Source organism: Heloderma suspectum, chromosome 1, assembly GCF_057233095.1.
Source record: "Heloderma suspectum isolate Gila_16-S chromosome 1, 16-S_ref, whole genome shotgun sequence".
NCBI classification, from domain to species: domain Eukaryota; kingdom Metazoa; phylum Chordata; class Lepidosauria; order Squamata; family Helodermatidae; genus Heloderma; species Heloderma suspectum.
In genome coordinates, this window is record NC_139458.1 from 366827945 (window position 1) to 366850479 (window position 22535).

Genomic DNA, 22535 nt, shown 5'->3' on the forward strand with positions numbered 1-22535 from the left:
AAAATGCTACATTTTTACAATGCCAGCTGTTCTGCATATTTAAGTTTTATAATAATTTCTATACCTAAAACTAAGATTTCATAAGTGATATTTCATATCCCAATGTAGGAGCAAGTAAAATGCCCCTAAAACAATGAACAGGGAAGATGTTAATTGAAGTAATATGCAACGCTGCAATATGAGCGTTTAGTTTTTAGCTCATGGTAAACATGATTAAAACATGCACCAAAATGCCTGTTCCCTTTGAAGTCTCATATGTGGAGTTAGAGATGTGAAGGCCTGGAAAAATAAATTTAAAAAAAGTTAAAAAAAACATTTTCCCCGTTTTTTCCCAAGAACCGTTTTTGGTTTTTTCCAAAAAGGAAAAAATTGAAAAGCTTTGGATTATGAAATAGTTTCTTTTAGCATTTTAAGTATTTATATATTGTTACCCAGCCTTTATTCTCCGCAAAATGATGTCTAAAAACTAAGTAAAAAGAACACATGTATAGAAAGACTAGAGATGTAACATGTCTGGAAATAGTGAAGCCATGGAGAATTTTTTTAATCCTTATTAAATTTCATTCCTTATTAAAATTATTTAACTAAAGCGTATTTTACTGATAGACATTTATGCTCAGTTTCCCAACATGTGAGTAGAGTCACCATTGTGCATTCTGGACAGTAAATGTGCATTCTTGACAGTTTGGGTTTTGTTCTATAGACTCCTGTGTTTCTGATGCTGTAGTCATTTAATGTAGTCATTTAATGTAGTTCTAAGTTATTCAGGCAAGAATTACAAATTTACTGGGTTTACTCTTAAAAGTTTTAAAATATAATGATAATTTTATGAGCAAACTTAAGTCATACATAAAATAACTTTAGGAACAGAAAGGCCGCTCTATGTTCCTAAAGCAGCTCTCCCCAATCTGGTGCCCTCCATTCTTGATCATTGGCCATACTGCCTGAGGCTGATGGGAGCTGGAGTCTGAAATCTCTGGATGGCACCAGGTTGTGGAAGTCTGTCTTAAAGCAACAAAGTGACTTTAGATCTGTAAAGAGTGAAAAAAAAAAGTATTGCGTATTTTTCCAAACTTTCTGAGTTCTCCACCCACCCACCCACCCCCCACCGTTTTTCCCCCATGGCCTCAACATTTCCAGAAATTTTACATCTCTATGTGGAGATCCATAGGCTGAAATGGAAGTTCATGCAAGACTTTGGAGGATTTGGAATAGATGTGCATACATTCACACATCAGATTCCCCATGCCTGGTATGCTTTTTTAGATTCTGGATTAAATAGAAAATGCCCATATATTAAAGGAAAGACTTCTACAATTCTATACTGGAATTATCAAGACAAGGCTACAGATTGCATATTTATGATAAGATGACCAGCTACAGTTTTCATGGTATGCAGTTTTTAAGGATACACATGCAAAGTTAATACTGAAAGGAAGATTTAAACTGAAGTAGAATCCAGAAAATGTATAAATCATTGCATCTCTGTGGAATTGAGTTAGCTCCAGATTTAGTTACACTTACCATTGATTTTAAGGGGTTTGCTCTAATTTGGTCATGACTAACTTAAGTCTCAATGATTTCAGTGGGTCTGTTCTAAAGGCCAGTTTGCACGTAATGCTAAACCACTGTGGGACTTCACAGTATGTGCAAGCTGCCATTTTGAATATGCAGGTCGTGGCAGGCACACACAATGGCTTGTTGTATCATGCGAACTGGGATGGCGTACGTTATTTGAGGGTTAGCGCATGCCACAAAGCCCCGCTTAGTGTTATGTGAGAACCAGGTCTAAGTATAACTAAGTCTGGAATACAATCCTATATATTTTCCCCCTGGAAGACAGAATACCACATGTTAATACCACATGTATATCAAATATTTAAGTCAACTTATTTATCTGTTTGAATAAGATTTAAAATAAATAGTTTCAGTACGATTCCCCTCTCTTGAAAAAACCAGGTTGTAATAATACTTTTGGTGAACATTATATATTTGAACTGATTTGAGTTGCTCAAAATGTTAGCCAGATTGTCTTAATGAAACTTCCCCCTCCTCCATCATAGAATTATGAAAATTGTGATATGATCAACAGAAGCGCATTTCTTACTGCATTTTCCCATTCTTGACCCCTGGAGTGTAAACCACAAGACTTTCTGTATTCAGAATGTGTGTGTGTGTGTGTGTGTGTTCACACATGAGTGTGCGGATGGACACAATCAATTATTTTGCAAGATCACGTTTGTATTTCTTCATATTGTCACAACGGTTTTGCCAATTAAAACTACAGGAATATGTACTTTACCTGTTACAGACTGATGATCTGTTATAAATTAAGAAGACAGTGAGTAAAGTGCAAAGAATATCACATTCCATAGAATTATACTGCCACTATTTTAACAGTGTTGGTACAGAGACACCAAGCAGTAAATCTGCTTCCCCAAAAAGTTTTTTGAGTTTTAAAACAATAGAGTAAGGTATACTACGGTCTACTAATAAGTTACACGCAAACACTGTATTTTTTTTGTATAAACCTTTGAAGTATTTTAATTCTATTTTATTCTTTACATCACAAAGGAGAAAGTCACCACTAGTGCTTCAGGATTTAGAATATACATGTCCAGGAAATGATCTGTAAAAATATTTTTACATTGTACATTGCAGCATTTAAACTTCTTTGTTAGTGCCTCTACCACTCACCTGATACCAAAAATGGCAGGCCAGAACTTTCCTGTAACTGTGATATGGTTTATAAGTTTGGTGCATGAGCATACATAGCAGCCTTTCACTGATGTATCACTGATCTACTCACTTATCATAAATATGTTCAGTGTATTTCAAACTCCAGTCAAATGAGAGGGGCTCTATGATCTACTCTGGATTGAAAGTGCTTCGGAAGAAACCAAGGCCAAGGAGCATGAAGAGTTATCAGCCAGCTGCATAGCTGCTAAGGAATGAGTAGAACATGGGGAGCTTCAAGCGCTGTTGGTCCTTGCGACACCAAGCAATAACAGTTCCTTCATTATTTGCTGTGTACAAGTGATGGCCATCACAGGAAAATGTTAGGCTGTAAAGAATTGCAAACAAAATAAGTCTGTCATGTCTCACATGGCATACTGAACATTCTGAAGGTCTAGGGATGTTCCTTTAAAAAAAGGGGTGTGGCAGCAAGAGAAAGAAAACAATTTAACTATTGCCCATATTTATATCTTGCCTTTCTAAAAAATATTTTCCTTAAGACAACATTTAGAGCAGAATCCAGTGAATGCACAATGTTAGGAATGTTTGCAGCGGCAGTTACACACACACACACACACACACACACACACGTATATCTATTCCCACTCTTGTTTTATTTTAATTTTATTTTTTGGAATCTGTGTGCCCCCCTTACTCCTGTTGCCTCTTGTGCTGGAGTGCCTATTTAGGCAGATTTAAACTGAGCTTTAATATTCCCACAAGAATTATTTTATTTCTCTTTCCATCACACTGGCATGGAAGCAACCATATAATCTATCTATCCTATATGGCCTTTGCCATTTCAGATATTACCAGAGCAGCACAGAACCCAACGAAATGGAAGCAGCAACTATATTACAGAGACAATTGTAAGAATCAGCTCTTTTTTTTATAACAAGATGCTTTATGAAGAGACACCATACACACACTCAGTGCATTTTCCTTTGACTAGAAGAGGGAGGCCCTTGGTTTCAAATCTACTGGGCAGATGATCTATTGCATATTTTAATAAGAAAGACATTGTGGGGATAGCTTGATCTCATATAAGATAATGGTCACTTATATTAAAGTCATTTTAAGTGCTACTTAAAATTATGAAGTCCAGAATTTTCAAAGAAACTCTAAAGATAAGCAAAGCAGATTTTAAGGTCTCCCATTTATGTTGAAATGTTTTTGTAAATTGCTATATGCTACAAAATGTTTTTTTTTTTTTACCTCACAATAGGTTTATTTGATTTTGGAAATGTAATTTCCCGCACAGGTTTCAAATCCCACGTACTCCACAGTCTAAGAAAAAGAAAAGACAGGTTGAAGTATGACCCTGCTGCTCTAATACATGTACACATTTTAGTGTGATTATCACAGAAGCTTGCTGGATGAGGCCAAAGGCCCATCTATGATAGCATCCTGCTTCCAAATGTGGCCAGCCAGATGCTTTTGGGAAGTCCAAAAGTCTTTTCATGCTGCTTGTCCTGACACGGTATTCAGAAGCATTCTATCTCTACTTCTCTAACATAACCAATACCCACTGATAGATCAATAGCCTCAGGAATGCATGTAAGACCCTTTTATAGACATCTAAACCAGTGGCTATCAGATTTTGTGGCAGCTAATTCTATAAATTCATTGCTTGAAATACTTTATTTTGTCCACCTTTAATGTACTGCCAATCAGTTTGGTTGTAGGATCTCAAATTCTATTATATGGGAGAAGAAATATTTCTCCTTCTCCACTGTCTCCACACAATGCATAATTTTATAAACTCCTACCATGTCCTTCCCCACCCCAGTTTCTTTCTTTTTTTTTAACACTAAAAAGCTCCAAACATGTTAGCTTTTCCTCATATGGAAGATGCTCCAGCATCTACTGTGCCCATGAGTCAGTAAGCTTGTCCCTCTCAGACACAAAATGAGTAGTTTTGGAATCATTTCAAGTTTAAAGTTATGTTTTAAGATGCACAGTCACATAAAAGAAGAAAAAGCACTGTCTGCTTCTTGCAGCAGTACTTGCCATTTCAATTTTAAAAGCTTTTTCTCTTTCGACAGTGGGTGCTCCCTCTCTACACCATCAGAGCAATTGATTCCTGGTTTTTTTGTTTTTTAAAAGGGCAAAAAGGCTTTTTTGTCCACTGCAAGACTGTTCCCTCTGAAGGAAGGGTGGGAGGAACTGCACTCTCTCCTTGTACAGTTTTAAAGCTACAAAAGTAGATCACTGTAGGAATATTGAGGATGCTGTTCTCATTGCTCCACAGAAATCTGTGTTTTTATCCTAAAAACAGATGTTTGGAAAGAAAAGTATGGTACACAGTTTAAGAAGAGGGCACCGTAGCTTTTATAAGACACGTATACAACCCAAAAGGAAATGATCTATTATAGGCACTCACCTTACAACTCCATTTTCGAGTCCTCCAGCAATTATATTGATAGAGACTCCTTCAGGCTGGTTGGAGAAAGCAACAGAGCATATAATTTCCCTGCAGTGCACATGTCCCACAAGATCACCGTTCACTGTCCAAAGTCTGAGATCGCTGCCGCCACCAACTGAAATACAAAGGAAACACTGCATTAGCAAAATAAAATCTAGAACGCAATTAAGACTAAGCAATATATTCCAAAGACCACTCAACTAAAAAGATTAGAAGAATGAAGGGCTCTTATCCAATCATACAGAAGCACTGAATTGTGTAATATTTTCTGGCAGTTAACAATGCCTGAAAAAACAGAAACCCATATGTAGTCCTGGACCGCAAATTGTTATCCCCCCTGCTCTACGGTTTTAGAGACTTGCTGACAAATATTTCATGCAATCTGAAGACATGCAGTAACGTACAAATAGCTACAGTTAATCCATACCGTCTTCTGGCTCCTTCTCTTTTAACAACACCTACGCTGCACGTTTAATTCCTTTTCAGAGGTAATGGGAACACCACTGCTATTTGTCTTCATTTTGCATCTACAGTTAATGAACAATTTAATACAATCCCCATGCTGCCAATTATTTTGTATCAGAAGGCAAGCAGGAGATATAATTTTAACAAAAGCAATTTTGGCTTGTATTCCCCCCTTAAGGAGTTTTTGTAATACAATATCTTGGATAACAAATCTTATATGTCATGCCATGACTCCAGAGAATTCAACCCCCTTCAAACCTGTTAAGCCATTACATCTTTGGGAGGCCACAAGATCACGTGTGTGCTTGCATACACATGAGCGCAAAGCACGCCCCCATTTCACACATGAACTTGCACAGTAAATATGGTGTCTGGGATTAAAAGGCCCGCATGGTGTTCTGCGCAAAGCCCCATAGCTTTTCAGGCCCCTTACACACACCTCAAACCCATTCCTGAGTGTTGGGGGACACTCTGGAATGGTATTCAATAGAATATAAGAGGCTGCAGCTAGAAGGGAAGTTCGATAGTTTGTACTAGAAACACCAGGCATGTGCATGTGGCTGTTTGGGTCCCATCTGATATCTTTTATTTGGCCAGTTTTTGTTGATGTGTGCCAAGAAGGACCTCAACCTCTGCCCTTTAGAGAGGGACCATAGCTCAGTGGCTGAGAACATGTGTTGCATTCAGAAGGTCCCAGCTCAATCCCCAGCATCTCCAGGGCCAGGAAAGACTGGTGACCCGCTGGCAGTCAGACACAGACAAGGATGAGCTAGATGGACCATTAGTCTAAATACTTATAAGGCAGCTTTCTATGACCTCCTGGTCCTTGCCATTCATGGAAATGTATAGAACTCAATCTGTGCCTCTGGATATATTTCTGAATATTTGCAAAACGGATGGGACAAATGTTCAATTACTCCATTGGTGTGACACTCAGCTGGTAAATATACTGTAGAAGTGGGACCCGCAACAAAATGTTGCTGTGCTGTGTATCCCCAGCCCCTAAAAGGAACTCTACTGTTCAGGGCTGTAGTCAGCCTGGAAAAGCAACCCTGTAGTCCTATCCAGGCCTTGTGGGTGGGAGAGCAGTTTGAAAAGGGGAGGAAAAAAGGCATTGTCATCTCCCCCGCTTGGAGGCCTTCCCTTGCTGTACTAAAATGCAGCAATTGATGGGAAAGACTTCTCCCTAAGTCCCTGGAGAGCCATTGCAGACAGCTCTGGGCTACGTGGACGAATAGTCTGCCTGATATAAGGCAGTACCTACATCTCTGGTATAACCCAGTATAGTACCTTAAGCTGGTATAGTACCTGCATCACGAGAGGGGTATGCTTTGGGAACACTATGCCTGAGCCTGAACATTTTATACCTATATGGGGGTGGGGATCTGGAGAGCAGGAAAGGGAAAATGTGTCCTTTTTTTCTCCTTTCCTTTCTCTTAAAACATCCCCTTATAGTGCAGGGAAAGGGGTTTAACTTCATGGCACACATCCCTCCAACCCTAATCCCTCCCTCCAAGGATGCTTACTATTAAGGGATTGAGTAGGCTAATTTCTGCTTATTACTCCCCCTGCCCACCTCCAGTTTTATCCCGCTACTGACACATCTAGATGCCATACTTTCTGGAAGCTGCAGATCCTTTTCATGCTGTTTGGATTTGTAAAAAACAAACAAAACCTTAAAAAAATTACCAACTTAATACTTGCTTAAAAGTTAATACCAACTGAATACCTGCACACCTAGGCAGTCCCCTAACGCTGTAGAAAAGACCGTTGGTCACTTACCTATAAAAGGGATTTCTTCGTGCGTGTAAAACAGTACATCAGGTGCGTCTTATGCGCCACCTAGTGGTCAAAGGCAAAATCGCTGCCCCAATTAAGTCTTAACCGTCTTTCCCGCCTTTGAAGCTCAGTTTCCGATGACAAGCTCAGGAAGTACTAGGATCAGTGAGAACAGGAAAACACAAACAAGAAAAATAGGACATTGTGCACTCTCTGCTGACAGGGCTTGGGAAAAAACCAAGTGCGACAAAAAAAAAAAAAAGCCCCATTCGTCCCCACCAGCAGAAACAGCCATAACAGAATCTGAAGCTAGGGTGTGGCCCTGATGTACTGTTTTACATGCACAAAGAAATCCCTTTTACAGGTAAGTGACTAATGTTTTTTTCTCTTGTGCATGTAAACAGTACATCAGGTGGGACATACCAAAGCTTGACCCACGTAGGGTGGGATTCAGCAAAGCAGTAGCTGCTTAATGACTGGGAAGTACGTGTTGCAAGACACACCTTCCAAAGGCCGCCTCAGCAGAGGCATATAAGTCAATCTTGTAATGTTTAACAAAGGTGCTAGGATTTGCCCATGTAGCTGCCCCACAAATCAGTGCAGCAGAGCACTGCATTGTGCTGCCGATGGTGCGGCTGCTCTTGTAGAACGGGCAAAAATTTTGGTAGGTGGAGGCAACTTCAGGCAGGAATAGGCAAGGAAATACATGCCTTTAGCTACCTACTCAAAGTGGCATTAGAAACCTTCCGTCCCAAGGAAGCAGGATGGAATGGTACAAACAGGAAATATGACTGCAGAAAAGTTTTGGTTCTGCTGATATAGGCCTCAGGGCCCTCCTGACAACAAGGGAATGCCATTTCTTTTCTGAGGGGTGCACAGGGGAAGGACAAAACGTAGGAAGAAATAGCTCTTGTTGACAATGAATAGGAGACAGAACTTTAGGGCGGAAAAAGGGGTTAGGACGGAGCACCATTCTAACTTTATGGAATACACATAGGTGTTTATCCATGGAGAGGGCATTAAGTTCGGAGAACGTTCTGGCTGATGCTACGTCCACCAAGAATATAATCTTGAAAGAGAGCAGTTGGAGAGATACTGATTTCAGGGGCTCAAAGGGTTGCATCCGAAGTGCTGAAAGTACTTTATGGAGTTCCCAGGAAGGGAAACAATGTTGAAGCCGAGGTGACTTTGAAAAAGCTCTGCACAGGAACTGTTTAAGAAGAGGATGAGAGCCCATGAATCTTTTGACAAAAGAGTAGATAGCATGAAAGCCTGGTGCTTAAGCATATTAGGCTTGAGACCCATAACCAAACTGTCTTGCAGAAATGCTAAAACGTCTGAGATTCTGGCTTTTTGAGCCCCAAATCCTTTTCCTAATACACCAAGTGGACAATATCTTCCACGTACTCTGGTAAATTCTGCAGGTAGATGGTCTCCCATAGGCCAATATAATCTTGATTACCGCAGGGGAGAGGTCTGCTTTGGAAAAATGTTTCTGTTCGATTTCCAGACATGTAAGTGAAGCCATGCAAGGTTTGGGTGAAGGAGATGGCCTTGAGATAACAGATTGTCCCACAGAGGGCGGGGCCAAGGAGGAGCCCCTCCCGGATTGATCAGGTCAGGAAACCAGGGTCTCCATGGCCAAAAAAGGAAGCCACTAGAATGAGTCTCGCCTTTTCTTCCTTCACCTCTACAGAACCCTGGAGAGAAGAGGGAGTGGTGGAAAAAGCATACAGATGCACAGTCAGCCATGGAGAAGACCGGGTGTCTGTCATCTCCACTGCTGGAGATGCATAATGGGAGAAGAACCTGCTGACTGGCTTATGATGCAAACAGGAACACCTGGACTCTCCTGAAACAGGAGACTATCTCTTCAAAGACTGGGTGAAGCAGCCATTCTCCTTGGTTTAGCCGTTTCCTGCTTAGCCAGTCAGCTTGCGTATTCTATCTCCCACTTAGGTATTTCTCAGAGAGGGATTGTAGGTGATGTTCTGCCCAATGAAAGAGGGAGTCTGCTTTCGCCTAGAGGTCTGGAGACTTGATTTCTCCCTGATGGTCAATGTGTGCCTTTGGCTGTGACATTGTCTACCTGGATGAAGAGCAATCTGAGAAGTACTTGCATGAAAAGTGTTGAACTGCTAGCTTGGCTGCCTGGAGTTCTAGCAGGTTGATAGGAAGCCATGACTCCCCTGAGGACTAGGTTCCTTGAACCATCCTCCCCTTGCACAGAGCTCCCAACCAGAAAGGCTGGCATCTAATGTAATCAGTGTTTTGGGCGGATCCTGGAGGGGGAGCCCTCTCTCCAGAACAGGACGGAGGACCAGCATGAGGAGGCTCAAACAGTCTTGGACAGATGAATGTTGAAGTGACATCTTGAAGCTATGTCATTTTGGAAAGGAAGCAGGGCCCATTATAAGGGATGAGAATGAAGTCTTGCCCAAGGAGTTACCTGGAATGTTGACACCATGAGTCCCATGGTGAATGAAGTTAAAGCATGAGGTTAGCTGACTTTTTGAAGCAAATCAATTTGACTGCAGCTTGAATTTTGGAGAACCTTTCTGGAGAGACAGCCATGATCCCTACTTGCATGTCTATTAAGGCCCTCAGGTGGAGTGAGAGGGGAGCAGATGACTCTTTGATTGTTGACCAGAAAACCAAAGTCCTTGAGACATGCCAGGGTGACTTGCAGGTTATCCATTGCCTGATGCCAGGAGGCTGAATGGATGACAGATCATTGAGGTAAGGGTATACTGAGATCCTTTGCATGTGAAGATGTGCCACCAAGGTGACCACGATCTTTGTAAATACCCTGGGACCCGAAGCGAGGCCAAAAGGCATGGCTCTGTATGGAAAATGGGACCTTTCAATGGCAAAATGGGGGTAGTGCTGATGGTTGAGGAAGACAGGAATATGGAGATAGGCTTCTCTGAGGTCCACTGAAGTCATGCAGTCTCCTAGGCAAAGAGCATCTTTGATGGACAGAAGAGGGTCCATCCAAAATTAGCAGTAACAGATGAAGTGATTGAGAAATTTGAGATTCAAGACAGCTCTGACAAATCTGTCTTCCTTTGAGACTGTAAAGAAGTGAGAGTAGAGCCCTAATCCCTTCTCCTCTAGAGGCAACGGTTCCACTGCTGTGATATCTAGTAAAAGGTGGATGGCCAATTTCACCATCTCCCTCTTGGCTGGAATTGCTGGGGCTGGTGATGGGAAAAAATAGCGGGGAGGTTGAGATGCCAACTCCAGACACAGACTCGAGCAAAGAGTCTCCAGGACCTGATGATCTGAGGTGATGGCCAGCCAGTTGTCACTGGATCCAGCAGGACGACCGCCCACCAACAAAAGGTTGATGTCAAAATTGGTGCCTGTATCCCCTTGACATGGTGGAGGAGCCATATCTAGTGGAGAAGTTCTGTTGGCCTTTATTTCCTCCTTGGGAAAAAGTCCAGGCAGGACAGGTGAACCAAACATTTCTCCCTTGCCCAGTGGTTTTGGAGAAATGAAATGGCTGGCTGGTTTGCTAAGGATGAAAAGATCTCCTAAAGAAATGTCTTTCTTCCTTCTTTCTTGCCAGGGGCATAGCCTTTTTCTTATCTTGATTTGTTTAGAACGTCCTTTACAGCTTCTTCCCCTCAGAGCTTGCCCCCAAATAAAGGCTCCGATGATAGGCTGGACTTCGAAAGAGGAGCAGCTTCCCCATGGCAAAGCCAAAGGAGTTTCCTGGCACACACATCAGCTGCTAGGGATCTAGCAGAGAACTGAGCCACATCCAAAGAGGCACCAGCAATAAAAGCTACCTCTCTAGAGACCTTGAGAAGGGTCTTACGTAATCTGGCTGGGTCATGAAGTGCCCCGTCCAACACATCTTCCAACCACAGGAAGGCCTGGCAAAAACCAATGCTGAAGCTGCCACCCAAATAGACAGGGATGCTGCTTCATGGGCCTTCTTCAAACCAGTATTCAGCTTGCGCTCAACCAATTCCTTGAGCTGTGCATTGTATCTTTCAGGTGAAGAGCACGATCAGTAAGCGGGACTTTAATTTGATCCTTAATAAACCGCTCTAAAACACAATGTTTGTTAGCAATAGTGATGGATTTCTTGTGCTTCAAAGGAGAATTCAACTCACCTCTAATCACTTTTGGGATATGAGCAGGCGGCTTCACCTTGGTCTTGGGCTGAGGATCAGGACAGACAGCTGCCATCCTAGAGGCAGAGGGTTGAGGAGCTTCTTTTGAAGGAATCAAATCTAAGGCTGTCATAGATTTACAAAGCAGAGGAAGATAATGGGAGTCCTGAAATAGGTGACAGAAATGAGGCCCCTCAAGGTCTGACTCACCAGTCCACTCCTCTTCATCCAGGACAATTAAGTCCGCATCACTCTCATTTGGGTCAGGAGAGTCCAGATATGGGTTGGAGATTTTCTTTTTAACTTCCTCCTAGGCACATCATGAGGATCTGGAGATATATGAACCCTGTCTCGAGCTGGAGCTGAAGGAGCCTGTGGAGGCTGCTGTGACAGTAGGAGAGAGCCAGAGGGCTGCACAGCATTTCTAGATGTAGCAGACATAGAAAGGCTTAAAGGCTGAGAATGAACCAAGGCATCCTTAGCCAGGTCAGCTAATAAAGCCTTCTTCAAGTGCTGTAGCAGAGAAGGTGGAACTTCCAGAGAAACAGAATCCCTGCAGATTGCTCCCTGTCATGCCCTACCTGGAGGAGGATTCATCTGAGGAAGAAGAGGAAGGGGAGAGCCAGCACAATGGGCCCCAGCTGGAGCTCAGCAAGGAACAGGAGGTCCTGGCTGACAGTCCTCCTCTGGAAACATTGCAGGAGCAGCCTGGCCCCCCTTGAGCAGTTTCTGAACTTCCCCAAGTGCTGGAGGCAGACTCTGAGGGGATCCATCCTTCTGAACGGCATAGAATCAGACGCGTACAGCAAAAAAATAAACTGAAGTCACAGTGTGGGGACTTCCCTTAAAAGCAACACGTTGACCTAATTAGCTAGCTGTGATGATTAATGACCAGCTATAAATTCAGCCTCACTGACGCCATCTTTTTGCTGCAAACAGCCTTAACCTTGGCTTTGCTTTCAAGATACCCAATCGAATAAGCTCCTAGAACTTGGCTATGCATCTGGATAACGTTTTCAGACACCCCCTTGACTGACTTTGATACTTGCTGAAACAGACGCTGGTGAACTGACCCCTGGACTGCCTTGACCTCACTTCTGCCTGTGCCTGCCAACCCTCCTTGGAACTTCGGTGTATGACTTCAAACTGAACTGGTTGCTTTCTCACTGCTGCTCCTAGGACTATCTACACCTTGCCCAAGGCCCTGGCCTGCACTGAAACAGGACATTCCCTAATTGTAGGGGATTGACAGGGTTTTGGTGGGAAAAAGCAGTGGGCCTGGAGGATGATGCCCCTGTTCCCACAGGGCAGTCTGTGAGCCCCTAGTACTCCTCCAGGGAAGGTTGCATCGAAAACAGACTGCCCAAAGTCCCCGCTAAGTCTGCCTCTCTGCCATCAGAGAGATCTTCATCTGCCCTGAGGCTCCTTCTGGCCAACCGCCTGGGCTGGGCTCCTGCGGAAGGCCAGGCTCCCCGCTCCTTGTCCTCCTCTTCCTCCTCCTCCTCCCAAACTCCCAACATCCATGCCAGCCAGGGCTATGTTGTTGCCGGCACTCAGTCTTGCTCTGAGCCCTGCTTAGGAAAACTTCCAAAGGTGGAGAAAAGGGAGCTCAGGAAGCAACGGAAAGGCTTGCTTTTTCATATGCCGTAGATGGACAAGCCGAATGGGAGGAGGGTCAGTAACGGCAGCCATTATTGCCTTTCCATCGCTCACGGAGGCCACATGGAGGCAGCTTGTGAAGAGCCCAAGGAGACTGCTGAGCAAGGTTTATGAGGGGATTTGCAGGCAGAAACAGACTTTCCTTTTGCTTTCCTGATAGCAAGTGGCAGAGTCAAGGGCACAAGGGGGAAAAGGCTGGCCAAATTGGGGGGGTGGGGGCGGTTGGAGACGACGATGAAGGTAGCTGACAAGGACGGAGAAGCTGCAGTGTTTTTTGTTTTACTGTTTTCCCTGAAAGGAAAAAAGATTAGGAAGGGAGGAAAAGAGAAAAGACAGTAACACACGGACATGCAAAAGTCAGGGAGAAAATGGGGGGGGGGGAGCCTGAGTCAGAAGAACGCAGAGAGGCAAATCCATGACCACTTCAGTGAGGCAAAATTGCAAAACTGAGCTTCAAAGGTAGGAAAGGTAATTAAAAGACTTAGGGAGCAATCCTATGGCCGCTAGTCAGTGGCTGGATGGCCATAGGATTTGTCGGTTTCTGGGAACTGACCTCAGAGCCCGCACGCTGACCTCCCCCCCCCCCGCTGCCCCGCAGGCAGCTCGGAATGGCCCCGCACTCTGCACTCAGAAGAGGAGTGCGGAGCAGCAAAAACGGGGCACTCTTGGGAGTGTTCCGGGCCAGGGAAGGCGGAAATGCTGGTACGACACATCCTATGTGTCATCCGGCAGCCGCTTCCCCCACTCCGCCTTCCTGTGGCTAGACAGCAAAAATTGGCTGTCTAGCCACAAATGCAGGGCGGCTGAAGCGCAGAAGGGACAATCCCAAATTGATAGGCACTCAACCACCTGAGCTCATTATTAGAGGGGATGATATTTGAAATACTCAACTTCTTACTATTTTCTCTCCAAAAGTTAGGTTATCTTGTCAATTTGTTCTCAACATAGCTAAGAATCAGTTACATTTCCATTTAACCCAATGAAGATTTCTGTGCAACTAGAAAGTTTGCATATTCCTACATATGCCATCAGATACTCTATCAATAAAAGGTATATTTGTACTTATTCTCTTTCTTATTCTGTAGCATATAATATGAGCTAGCTTTCTGTATGGCTAAGGCTACAACACTAAATTGTTTGATCTTGATAAGGCACCTACCTGAATCACAAACTGTTGCAATGTCCCCTGTTGTTTCACTAGCAGACACTGCTGTTACAGGACTCTTGTGTCCAGCAAGACTTTGCACATAGCAGAGTCTGTAAGAATCAGATTAGTGATTAGAGGATTAGCTTTCAAGATACTAGAAGTTTAGTTTACAAATATAAAGTTTAGTGCATTAAACAACATCTTGTTTAATGCACCAATATTTATTTTGTATTTTATTTATTAAATTTCTTAATCGCCCATCTGGCCAGTCACCCAGCCACTCTGGGCGATGTACAATAATACAAACAGTTTAAAAACAATAAAATTACACATTAAAACATCATTTCCTAAAATTTCCCTAGCCCACCCCAAATGTCTGCCTGAACAACCAAAGTTTTCAACATGTGGCGGAAGCTCGTTGAAGAGGGGGCATGGCGGAGTTCCCTAGGGAGGGAGTTCCACAGAGTGGGGGCCACCACAGAGAAGGCCCTCTCCCTTGTCCTCACCAGCCTAGCTGTCCTGGCTGATGGGACAGAGAGAAGGCCATCTCAGACTGATCTTGTTGAGAGTCCTGTCTGGTGTTGCTGGAGGCACTCCTTGAGATAGGCTGGGCCAGAACCATATAGGGTTTTAAAGGTCAAAACCAACACCTTGAATTTGGCCAGGAAAACAACTGGTAACCAGTGCAACTCCTTCAGCACCAGAGTGATGTGATCACGCCAGCGGCTGCCTTTAATCAGGCAAGCCGCCGCGTTCTGCACCAGCTGTAGCTTCCGAACCATCTTCAAGGGTAACCCTACGTAGAGCGCATTACAGTAGTCTAGACAAGAGGAGACCAGGGCATGTACTACCGATGGCAAAAGATGGTCGGGAAAGTAGGGGTGCAGCCGCTGTATCAGATGGAGTTGGTACAGCGCTGTCCCGCTCACAGCTGACACCTGAGCCTCCAGCGACAGCTGGGAGTCTAAAATGACCCCCAGGCTGCGGACCTGGTCTTTCAAGGGTAACTGTACCCCATTCAACACCAGGTCAACATCCTCCAACCTCCTCTTGTCTCCCACCAACAGTATCAACAGTATCAAAAGCTGCTGAGAGGATGAGGAGAATAAGGAAGGAGCATTCATCCCTATCCAAAGCCCTCCTCATATCATCCACCAAGGTGACCAAGGCCGTTTCTGTCCCATGCTCAGGCCTGAAGCCCGATTGAAATGGATCTAGATAACTGACTTTTTCCAAGTGTGCCTTCAACTCCATCACCATCACCCGCTCAATCACCTTGCCCAAAAATGGCAGATTTGAAACTGGGCGAAAGTTGTCTAGGACTTGGGGATCCAAGGAGGGCTTTTTTAAGAGTGGTCTTATCACTGCCTCCTTGAGAGCTGATGGCCTCATTCCCTCCTCAAGGGAGGTGTTCACCACCACCCTGATCCCCTCACCCAGCCTCTCTCTGCAGCTCATAATGAGCCAAGATGGGCAAGGATCAAGTAAGCAGGTGGTCGGCCTTACAGATGAAAGCACCTTGTCCCCTTCATCAGAAGGAAGAAGCTGGAACCGATCCCACAAAACCGGTTTGCCACAGACTGCCTCTCGCTTGCTAACTGTATCCACAGCGCACGGAATAACACTCCTTATCTGATCAATTTTATCTGTGAAGTGCCTTGCCAAGGCCTCACAGGAGGCCTTAGAATGCTCCAGCAGTTCCGGAGCCACTGGACCGACCAGGCTCCTGACCACTTGGAACAGCCTCCTGGGACAGCACTCTGTGGACGTGATAGAGGCAGCATTCCTTTTTTGTTGCCTTCACCGCCATGTGATAGGCGGAAGATACAGCTCTAGTCCATGTCTGATCGTCTTTGAAGTGAGACTTCCGCCACCAGCACTCTAGCCGTCTCACCTCCTGTTTCAGGGCTCATAACCGTGGATTGAACCATGGTGCAGTTTGAACCTTGTTTAGGGGGAGAGGGCATTTCAGAGACACCTGATCTAATGCCCCAGTGATTGCGGCATTCCAGCCACCCACCGGGGTCTCGACTGAGTGGCCATTTGCGTGCTCCAGAGAATCCCTAAGCGCGTTCAGGAATCCATTTGGATCCATAAGGCACCTGGGGCAGACCATTTTAATGGGTCCTCCACCCCTGCAGAGGGGTTGTGGAACTGAGAAGTCCAACGTCACCAGATAGTGATCTGACCATGACAAGGGGTGCGTGTGGATATACCCCCGACTTCCAGATCACTCCCCACTTCTCCAGAAACAAACACAAGGTCTAGCGCATGACCGGCTACATGGGTGGGCCCAGTTGGAATAGGGTACAGCTCCCAGGAAGCCATGGTCTCCATGAAGTCCTGAGGTGCCCCCGTGAGGACAGCCTCTGAGTGTACATTGAAGTCCCCCAACACCAATAAGTCAGGGGACTGTACACGCACATCAGAGACCACCTCAAGCACCTCGGCCAGGGAGTCAGTCGTGCAGCGGGGTGGATGGTACACAAGCAGAATCCCCAGACTGCTCTTCAGGCCAACCTCCAGTACATGCACTCAGCAACCTTGGTCTCCCGGAGAGGGGGTCTGGTGAAAACCAAGGACTCCCGGTAGATAACAGCCACTCCCCCTCGCTGATCCCCAGCCCTCGGCTTGCTGTGCATACAAAAATATTAACAACAATATCAATTTTGAATATCCCATTACTATAAATTTTACATAGTACCAATGTACTGGGTGCTGTACAGGTGGGATAGATACACAACTTAATTTTATGATAAATGAAACAGATGAAATCAATCCTAAATTATATTTCAGCCTTTAAAATTTAGAAGTTGAGATAGCGAAAGTAATTATTTAAAGATATTTCTACCTGTTCAAATCCCATATGATGCAGGTTCCATCTTTGCTTACACTTATCATTATACTGTAAGGCTTGCAGACAAACAAGCTGGTGATCTCTGCAGTATGACCATACAGATGCACCTGACACTCCATTTCAATCTCAGAAGGCTGAAAAGGAACAAGATCTCAATAAGATCCAACTTTACTGAACGGAGAAGTGGAGGGACATGGAGGGCAAAATACCATACCACAAATGAAGTTTGAAAGTAGAAATGTTTTAATAACTATTTTCACTTGAATTAATGTGTACCATTTTATGACTTTTAGGCTGCAATACTATACTCACCTACCTAGGAGTAAGCTCCACTGAACTCAGGAGGACTTCTGAGTAGATATGTCTAGGATTGGGCTGTTATTCTGCACAATTGTGTTTTTCTATGTCAACTACAAAAAACGTTAAGTGAGGGTTGCTCAAGGCTCAACTCAAAAGCATTTCTACCACTTTTCTTTAAAACAGAGCTTAGCTGACAAACAATCGTTAGTATGGTATTAGCTGTGAAAGGTAGCTTCTTCAGATCGCTCACATAGTTATTAGCACAGAGGAAAGCTCTATGCAGCTGCCTTGTTTTGCAGCATGCATTGTTACTTGGGTAATTCATAAGCGGATGTGTCCTTTACATTGCCATAGTTAAAGACAAACAGCATGGAGAAGAAAACAACTTTACCCAACGTTACTGCTATTTAATTCCACCTTGTCCTCTATTAAAAGCCAGAGAGCTAATTAAGATGCAGAATCATCATAATAAAAGCTGATAAGGATAGAAGGCAGAGGTGACAGACAAAACCCAACAGTTTCCTTAGATACGCTAGTCACAGCAATGTTTTGTTAGAATGCCAGAAGTAGGACTCGCTAGACTTCAGCAGTCCATTAATATGCCAACCCTAAGATTTCTTGTGCCAGTAAATAAGTGTTTAGGTAAATCAATTGTCTACTGCAACCACACAATGTCACAAATCAAAGCACTACACTGGCATTTTAGCATATTACACTGGTATTATGGCTAGAAATGGAAGTGCAAGGTATTCAGAATTACAGTGTATATACCTCAGTAACGCATACAGGAAGATGAACACTTGCTTGATATTTCTTGCACTGCATTGAATTAAGTAATTCAGCTATGAATCTTTAGGGAAACAAGAGTTTAGGGCCCAAACTCTTGTTCTGCTGGGAACAGAATCCAAAACAGATGCTAGTGAACATGTTGTCACACCATATGGCTTCATCTCAAGAAGCTGACTAGGAACAGAAGCTGTACTGCCTGCTGTCTGTGGTATGTAGAGATGCCAGACCTACGGGGCATCCATAAAGATGGTTCAGTTCTACAGAGGGACAAACCTGAGCAGCAATGAGAGAAATTCTCGCATTATGTTAAGTGTATCAACTGTTGATTCTCCTGGACCTCTCAGCGGCTTTTGATACCATCAACCATGGTATCCTTCTGGATAGGTTGTCTGGGTTGGGAATCGGAGGCACTGCATTACAGTGGTTCCGCTCCTACTTGGATGGCCGATTCCAGAAGGTGGTGCTGGGGAATTATTGCTCTGTGCCATGGCAATTGTGCCATGGGGTCCCACAGGGCTCTGTTTTACCCCCCATGCTGTTTAATATCTACATGAAACAGCTGGGGGAGGTTATCCGGAGGTGTGGGCTGAGGTGCCATCAATATGCAGATGACTCCCAGCTCTACTTCTCTTTCTCATCAAACCCTGGTGAGGCAGTGGCTGTTCTGAATCAGTGCCTGGGCACAGTAATGGACTGGATGAGGGCCAATAAACTGAAACTCAATCCAGACAAGATGGAGGTACTGTTAGTGGGTGGTTCATCTGCCCAGCTGGGTGATATTCAACTGTTCTGGAGGGGGTTGCACTCCCCCTAAAGGATCACGTTCGTAGTTTGGGGGTGCTCTTGGATCCAGAACTGTCACTTGAGGCACAGGTGAACTCAGTGGCACAGAGCACTTTTTATCAGCTTAGGCTGGTATACCAACTACACCCTTACCTGGACAGAGATAGCCTAGCTACAGTTGTCCATGCTCTGATAACTTCTTAGGGATGTCAGAGAATTTCGCCACGAATCTCGGGGAGGCCGAATGCCAGCGCATTCGGCCCCCCGAAATCGGTGGCGAAACGGTCTGCTCCCCCCGGGATGGGACTTACCTTGGGCGAATCCTCCTGGCGGTGGCGCGGCTATTTGCGTTCCCCTTATTTACGCCGTAGTCTACGTAAATGTTTACGTAGACTACACGTGCCAAAATAAGGAACGCAAATGGCGGTGCCCATGGGCGCCGCCATTTGCATATGCGCAGTTTTTTGTTTTACTCAGCTGTGATAGGCTACGTAAACATTTACGTAGCCTATCACGGCTGACTGCAGGGACGCAAACGGCGGCGGCTACGGCCGCCGCCATTTGCGCACCCGGCCAGCCAGGATTCAGGGGGGGAGGGACGGAGCGCCTCCCCCCCGGCCAGAATTTCGGGGGGAGGGACGGAGCGCCTCCCCCCCACTGCGAATCAATTTCGTGAGAAGATAAGTCACTTTCGTACATCCCTATAAACTTCTCGTCTGGATTACTACAATGCGTTATATGTGGGGCTGCCTTTGAAAACGGTCTGGAAACTTCAGCTGGTCCAAAATAGGGCAGCAAGATTGTTAACAGGGACTGGCCAGCAAGCTCATGTTACGCCAGTACTTTTTCAGCTGCACTGGCTGCCAGTCCATTTCTGGGCCCGATTCAAATCAAAGTGCTGGAATTAACATTCAAAGCCCTTAACGGCTTGGGGCCAGGTTATCTGAAGGATTGCCTCCTCCCATATGTGCCTGCCCAGACCTTAAGATCATCCTCAGCAGCCCTTCTCCGTGAGCCCCTGCCAAAGGAAGTGAGGTGGGTGGCTACTAGGAGGAGGGCTTTTTCTGTTGTGGCACCCCAGCTGTGGACAGAGCTCCCTAGTGAGGTTCACCTGGCACCTACACTGTATTCTTTCCAGCACCAGGTGAAGACTTTTTTATTTTCCCAGGCATTTTAGTATTTAGCTTTCTAGACTTTTAGCTTTGCCGTTTTAAATCTGTATTTTAAATCCCTGTACTGCTGCTAGGTTTTATTCTGGTTGTATTGTTATTGTTGTTGTTCAGTCGTTCAGTCGTGTCTGACTCTTCGTGACCCCATGGACCATAGCATGCCAGGCCTTCCTGTCCTGCGCTCTCTCCCGGAGCGTGCTCAAGTTCATATTCATTGCATCGGTGATGCTATCTAGCCATCTCATCCTCTGCCGTCCCCTTCTCCTTTTGCCTTCAGTCTTTCCCACATCAGGGTCTTTTCCAGAGAGTTTTCTCTTCGCATTAGGTGGCCAAAATATTTCAGCTTCAGCTTCAGTATCTGTCCTTCCAATGAGCACTCAGGGTTGATTTCCTTTAGGATTGACTGATTGGACCTCCTTGCAGTCCAGGGGACTCGTAAGAGTCTTCTCCAGCACCACAGTTCGAAAGCATCGATTCTTCGGCGCTCAGCCTTCCTTATAGTCTAGCTCTCACAGCCATACATTACTACTAGGAAAACCATAGCTTTGATTAGACGGACCTTTGTCGGCAAGGTGATGTCTCTGCTTCTTACTATGCTGTCTAGGTTTGCCATAGCTTTCCTCCCAAGGAGCAAGCATCTTTTAATTTCATGGCTACAGTCACCGTCTGCAGTGATCTTGGAGCCCAAGAAAGTAAAATCTGTCACTGCTTCCATTTCTTCCCCTTCTATATGCCAGGAAGTGATGGGGCCAGATGCCATTATCTTAGTTTTTTTAATGTTGAGTTTCAAACCAGCTTTTGCACCCTCCTCTTTCACCCTCAACAAGAGGCTCTTGAGATCCTCTTCGCTTTCTGCCATTAAGGTGGTATCGTCTGCATATCGGAGGTTGTTGATAATTCTCCCAGCAATCTTAATTCCGACCTGTGATTCATCCAACCCGGCGTTTCTCATGATGTACTCTGCATATAAGTTAAATAAGCAGGGTGACAATATGCAGCCTTGTCGTACTCCTTTCCCAATTTTGAACCACTCGGTTGTTCCATGTCTGGTTCTTACTGTTGCTTCTTGACCCTCGTACAGGTTTCTCAGGAGACAGGTAAGGTGGTCTGGTACTCCCATCACTTTAAGAATTTGCCACAGTTTGTTGTGTCTTTGTTGTGTCTTTGATTTGACACAATCAAAGGCTTTAGCGTAGTCAATGAAGCAGAAATAGACGTTTTTCTGGAATTCTCTTGCTTTCTCCATGATGCAGCGAATGTTGGCGATTTGATCTCTAGTTCCTCTGCCTCTTTGAAACCCAGCTTCTACTTCCGGTAGTTCTCGGTTCGCATACTGCTGAAGCCTAGCTTGTAGGATTTTGAGCATCACCTTGCTGGCATGTGAAATGAGCGCAATTGTGCGGTAGTTTGAACACTCTTTGGCGTTGCCCTTCTTTGGAATTGGAATGTAAACTGACCTTTTCCAGTCTTGCGGCCATTGTTGAGTGTTTCAAATTTGCTGGCATATTGAATGCAGCATTTTAACAGCATCATCTTTTAGGATTTTAAATAGCTCAGCTGGAAGCTATACTGTCATCTCCGCTAGCTTTGTTGTTAGTAATGCTTCCTAAGGCCCACTTGACTTCACTCTCGAGGATGTCCGGCTCAAGTTCAGTGGCCGCACTATCGTGGCTATCAGGGACATTCAGATCTTTCCTGTATAGTTCTTCTGTGTATTCTTGCCACCTCTTCTTAATCTCATCTGCTTCTGTTAGGTCCTTGCCTTCTTTGTCCTTTATCATGCCCGTCTTTGCACAAAACATTCCCTTGAGATCTCCAATTTTCTTGAAAAGATCTCTACTCTTTCCCATTCTGTTGTTTTCCTCGATTTCTTTGCATTGTTCATTTAAGAAGGCCTTCTTGTCTCTCCTTGCTATTCTCTGGAACTCTGCATTCAGTTGGATATATCTTCCCCTTTCTCCCTTGCTTTTCGCTTCCCTTCTTTCCTCAGCTACTTGTAAAGCCTCCTCAGACAGCCACTTGGCTTTCTTGCATTTCTTTTTCTTTGGGATGGATTGAGTTGCTGCCTCCTGAACAACGTTACAGACCTCCGTCCATAGTTCCTCAGGCACTCTGTCTATCAGGTCTAATCCCTGAAATCTATTCCTCACCTCCACTGTGTATTCATAAGGGATATGATTTAGGCCATACCTGAATGGTTTAGTGGTTTTCCCTACGTTCTTCAATTTAAGCCGAAATTTTGTAACAAGAAGCTCATGATCTGAGCCACAGTCAGCTCCAGATCTTGTTTTGACTGACT

At 44.6% G+C, this 22535-nt stretch overlaps 1 protein-coding gene across 6 annotated transcripts in view; it reads right to left on the reverse strand.

Moving 5' to 3' along the window:
* Positions 1-2227: 2227 nt before the first annotated feature.
* LYST (lysosomal trafficking regulator) overlaps positions 2228-22535 on the reverse strand; it is a 146388-nt gene continuing 126080 nt past the window's right edge. For 3 of the 6 annotated variants that reach the window (XM_084828183.1, XM_084828182.1, XM_084828187.1), the window contains 5 exons: positions 17190-17329; positions 14351-14448; positions 5120-5276; positions 3952-4023; positions 2228-3064 (listed from right to left, as the gene is read on the reverse strand). In XM_084828183.1, the coding sequence (XP_084684309.1) occupies positions 2926-3064; positions 3952-4023; positions 5120-5276; positions 14351-14448; positions 17190-17329 (606 nt within the window). In that variant the 3' untranslated portion in view covers positions 2228-2925. Of the gene's footprint in view, positions 3065-3951; positions 4024-5119; positions 5277-7408; positions 7562-11591; positions 11699-14350; positions 14449-17189; positions 17330-22535 lie in introns of those variants that run through there. The other 3 variants (XR_014786801.1, XR_014786800.1, XM_084828184.1) reach the window with 3 other exon arrangements.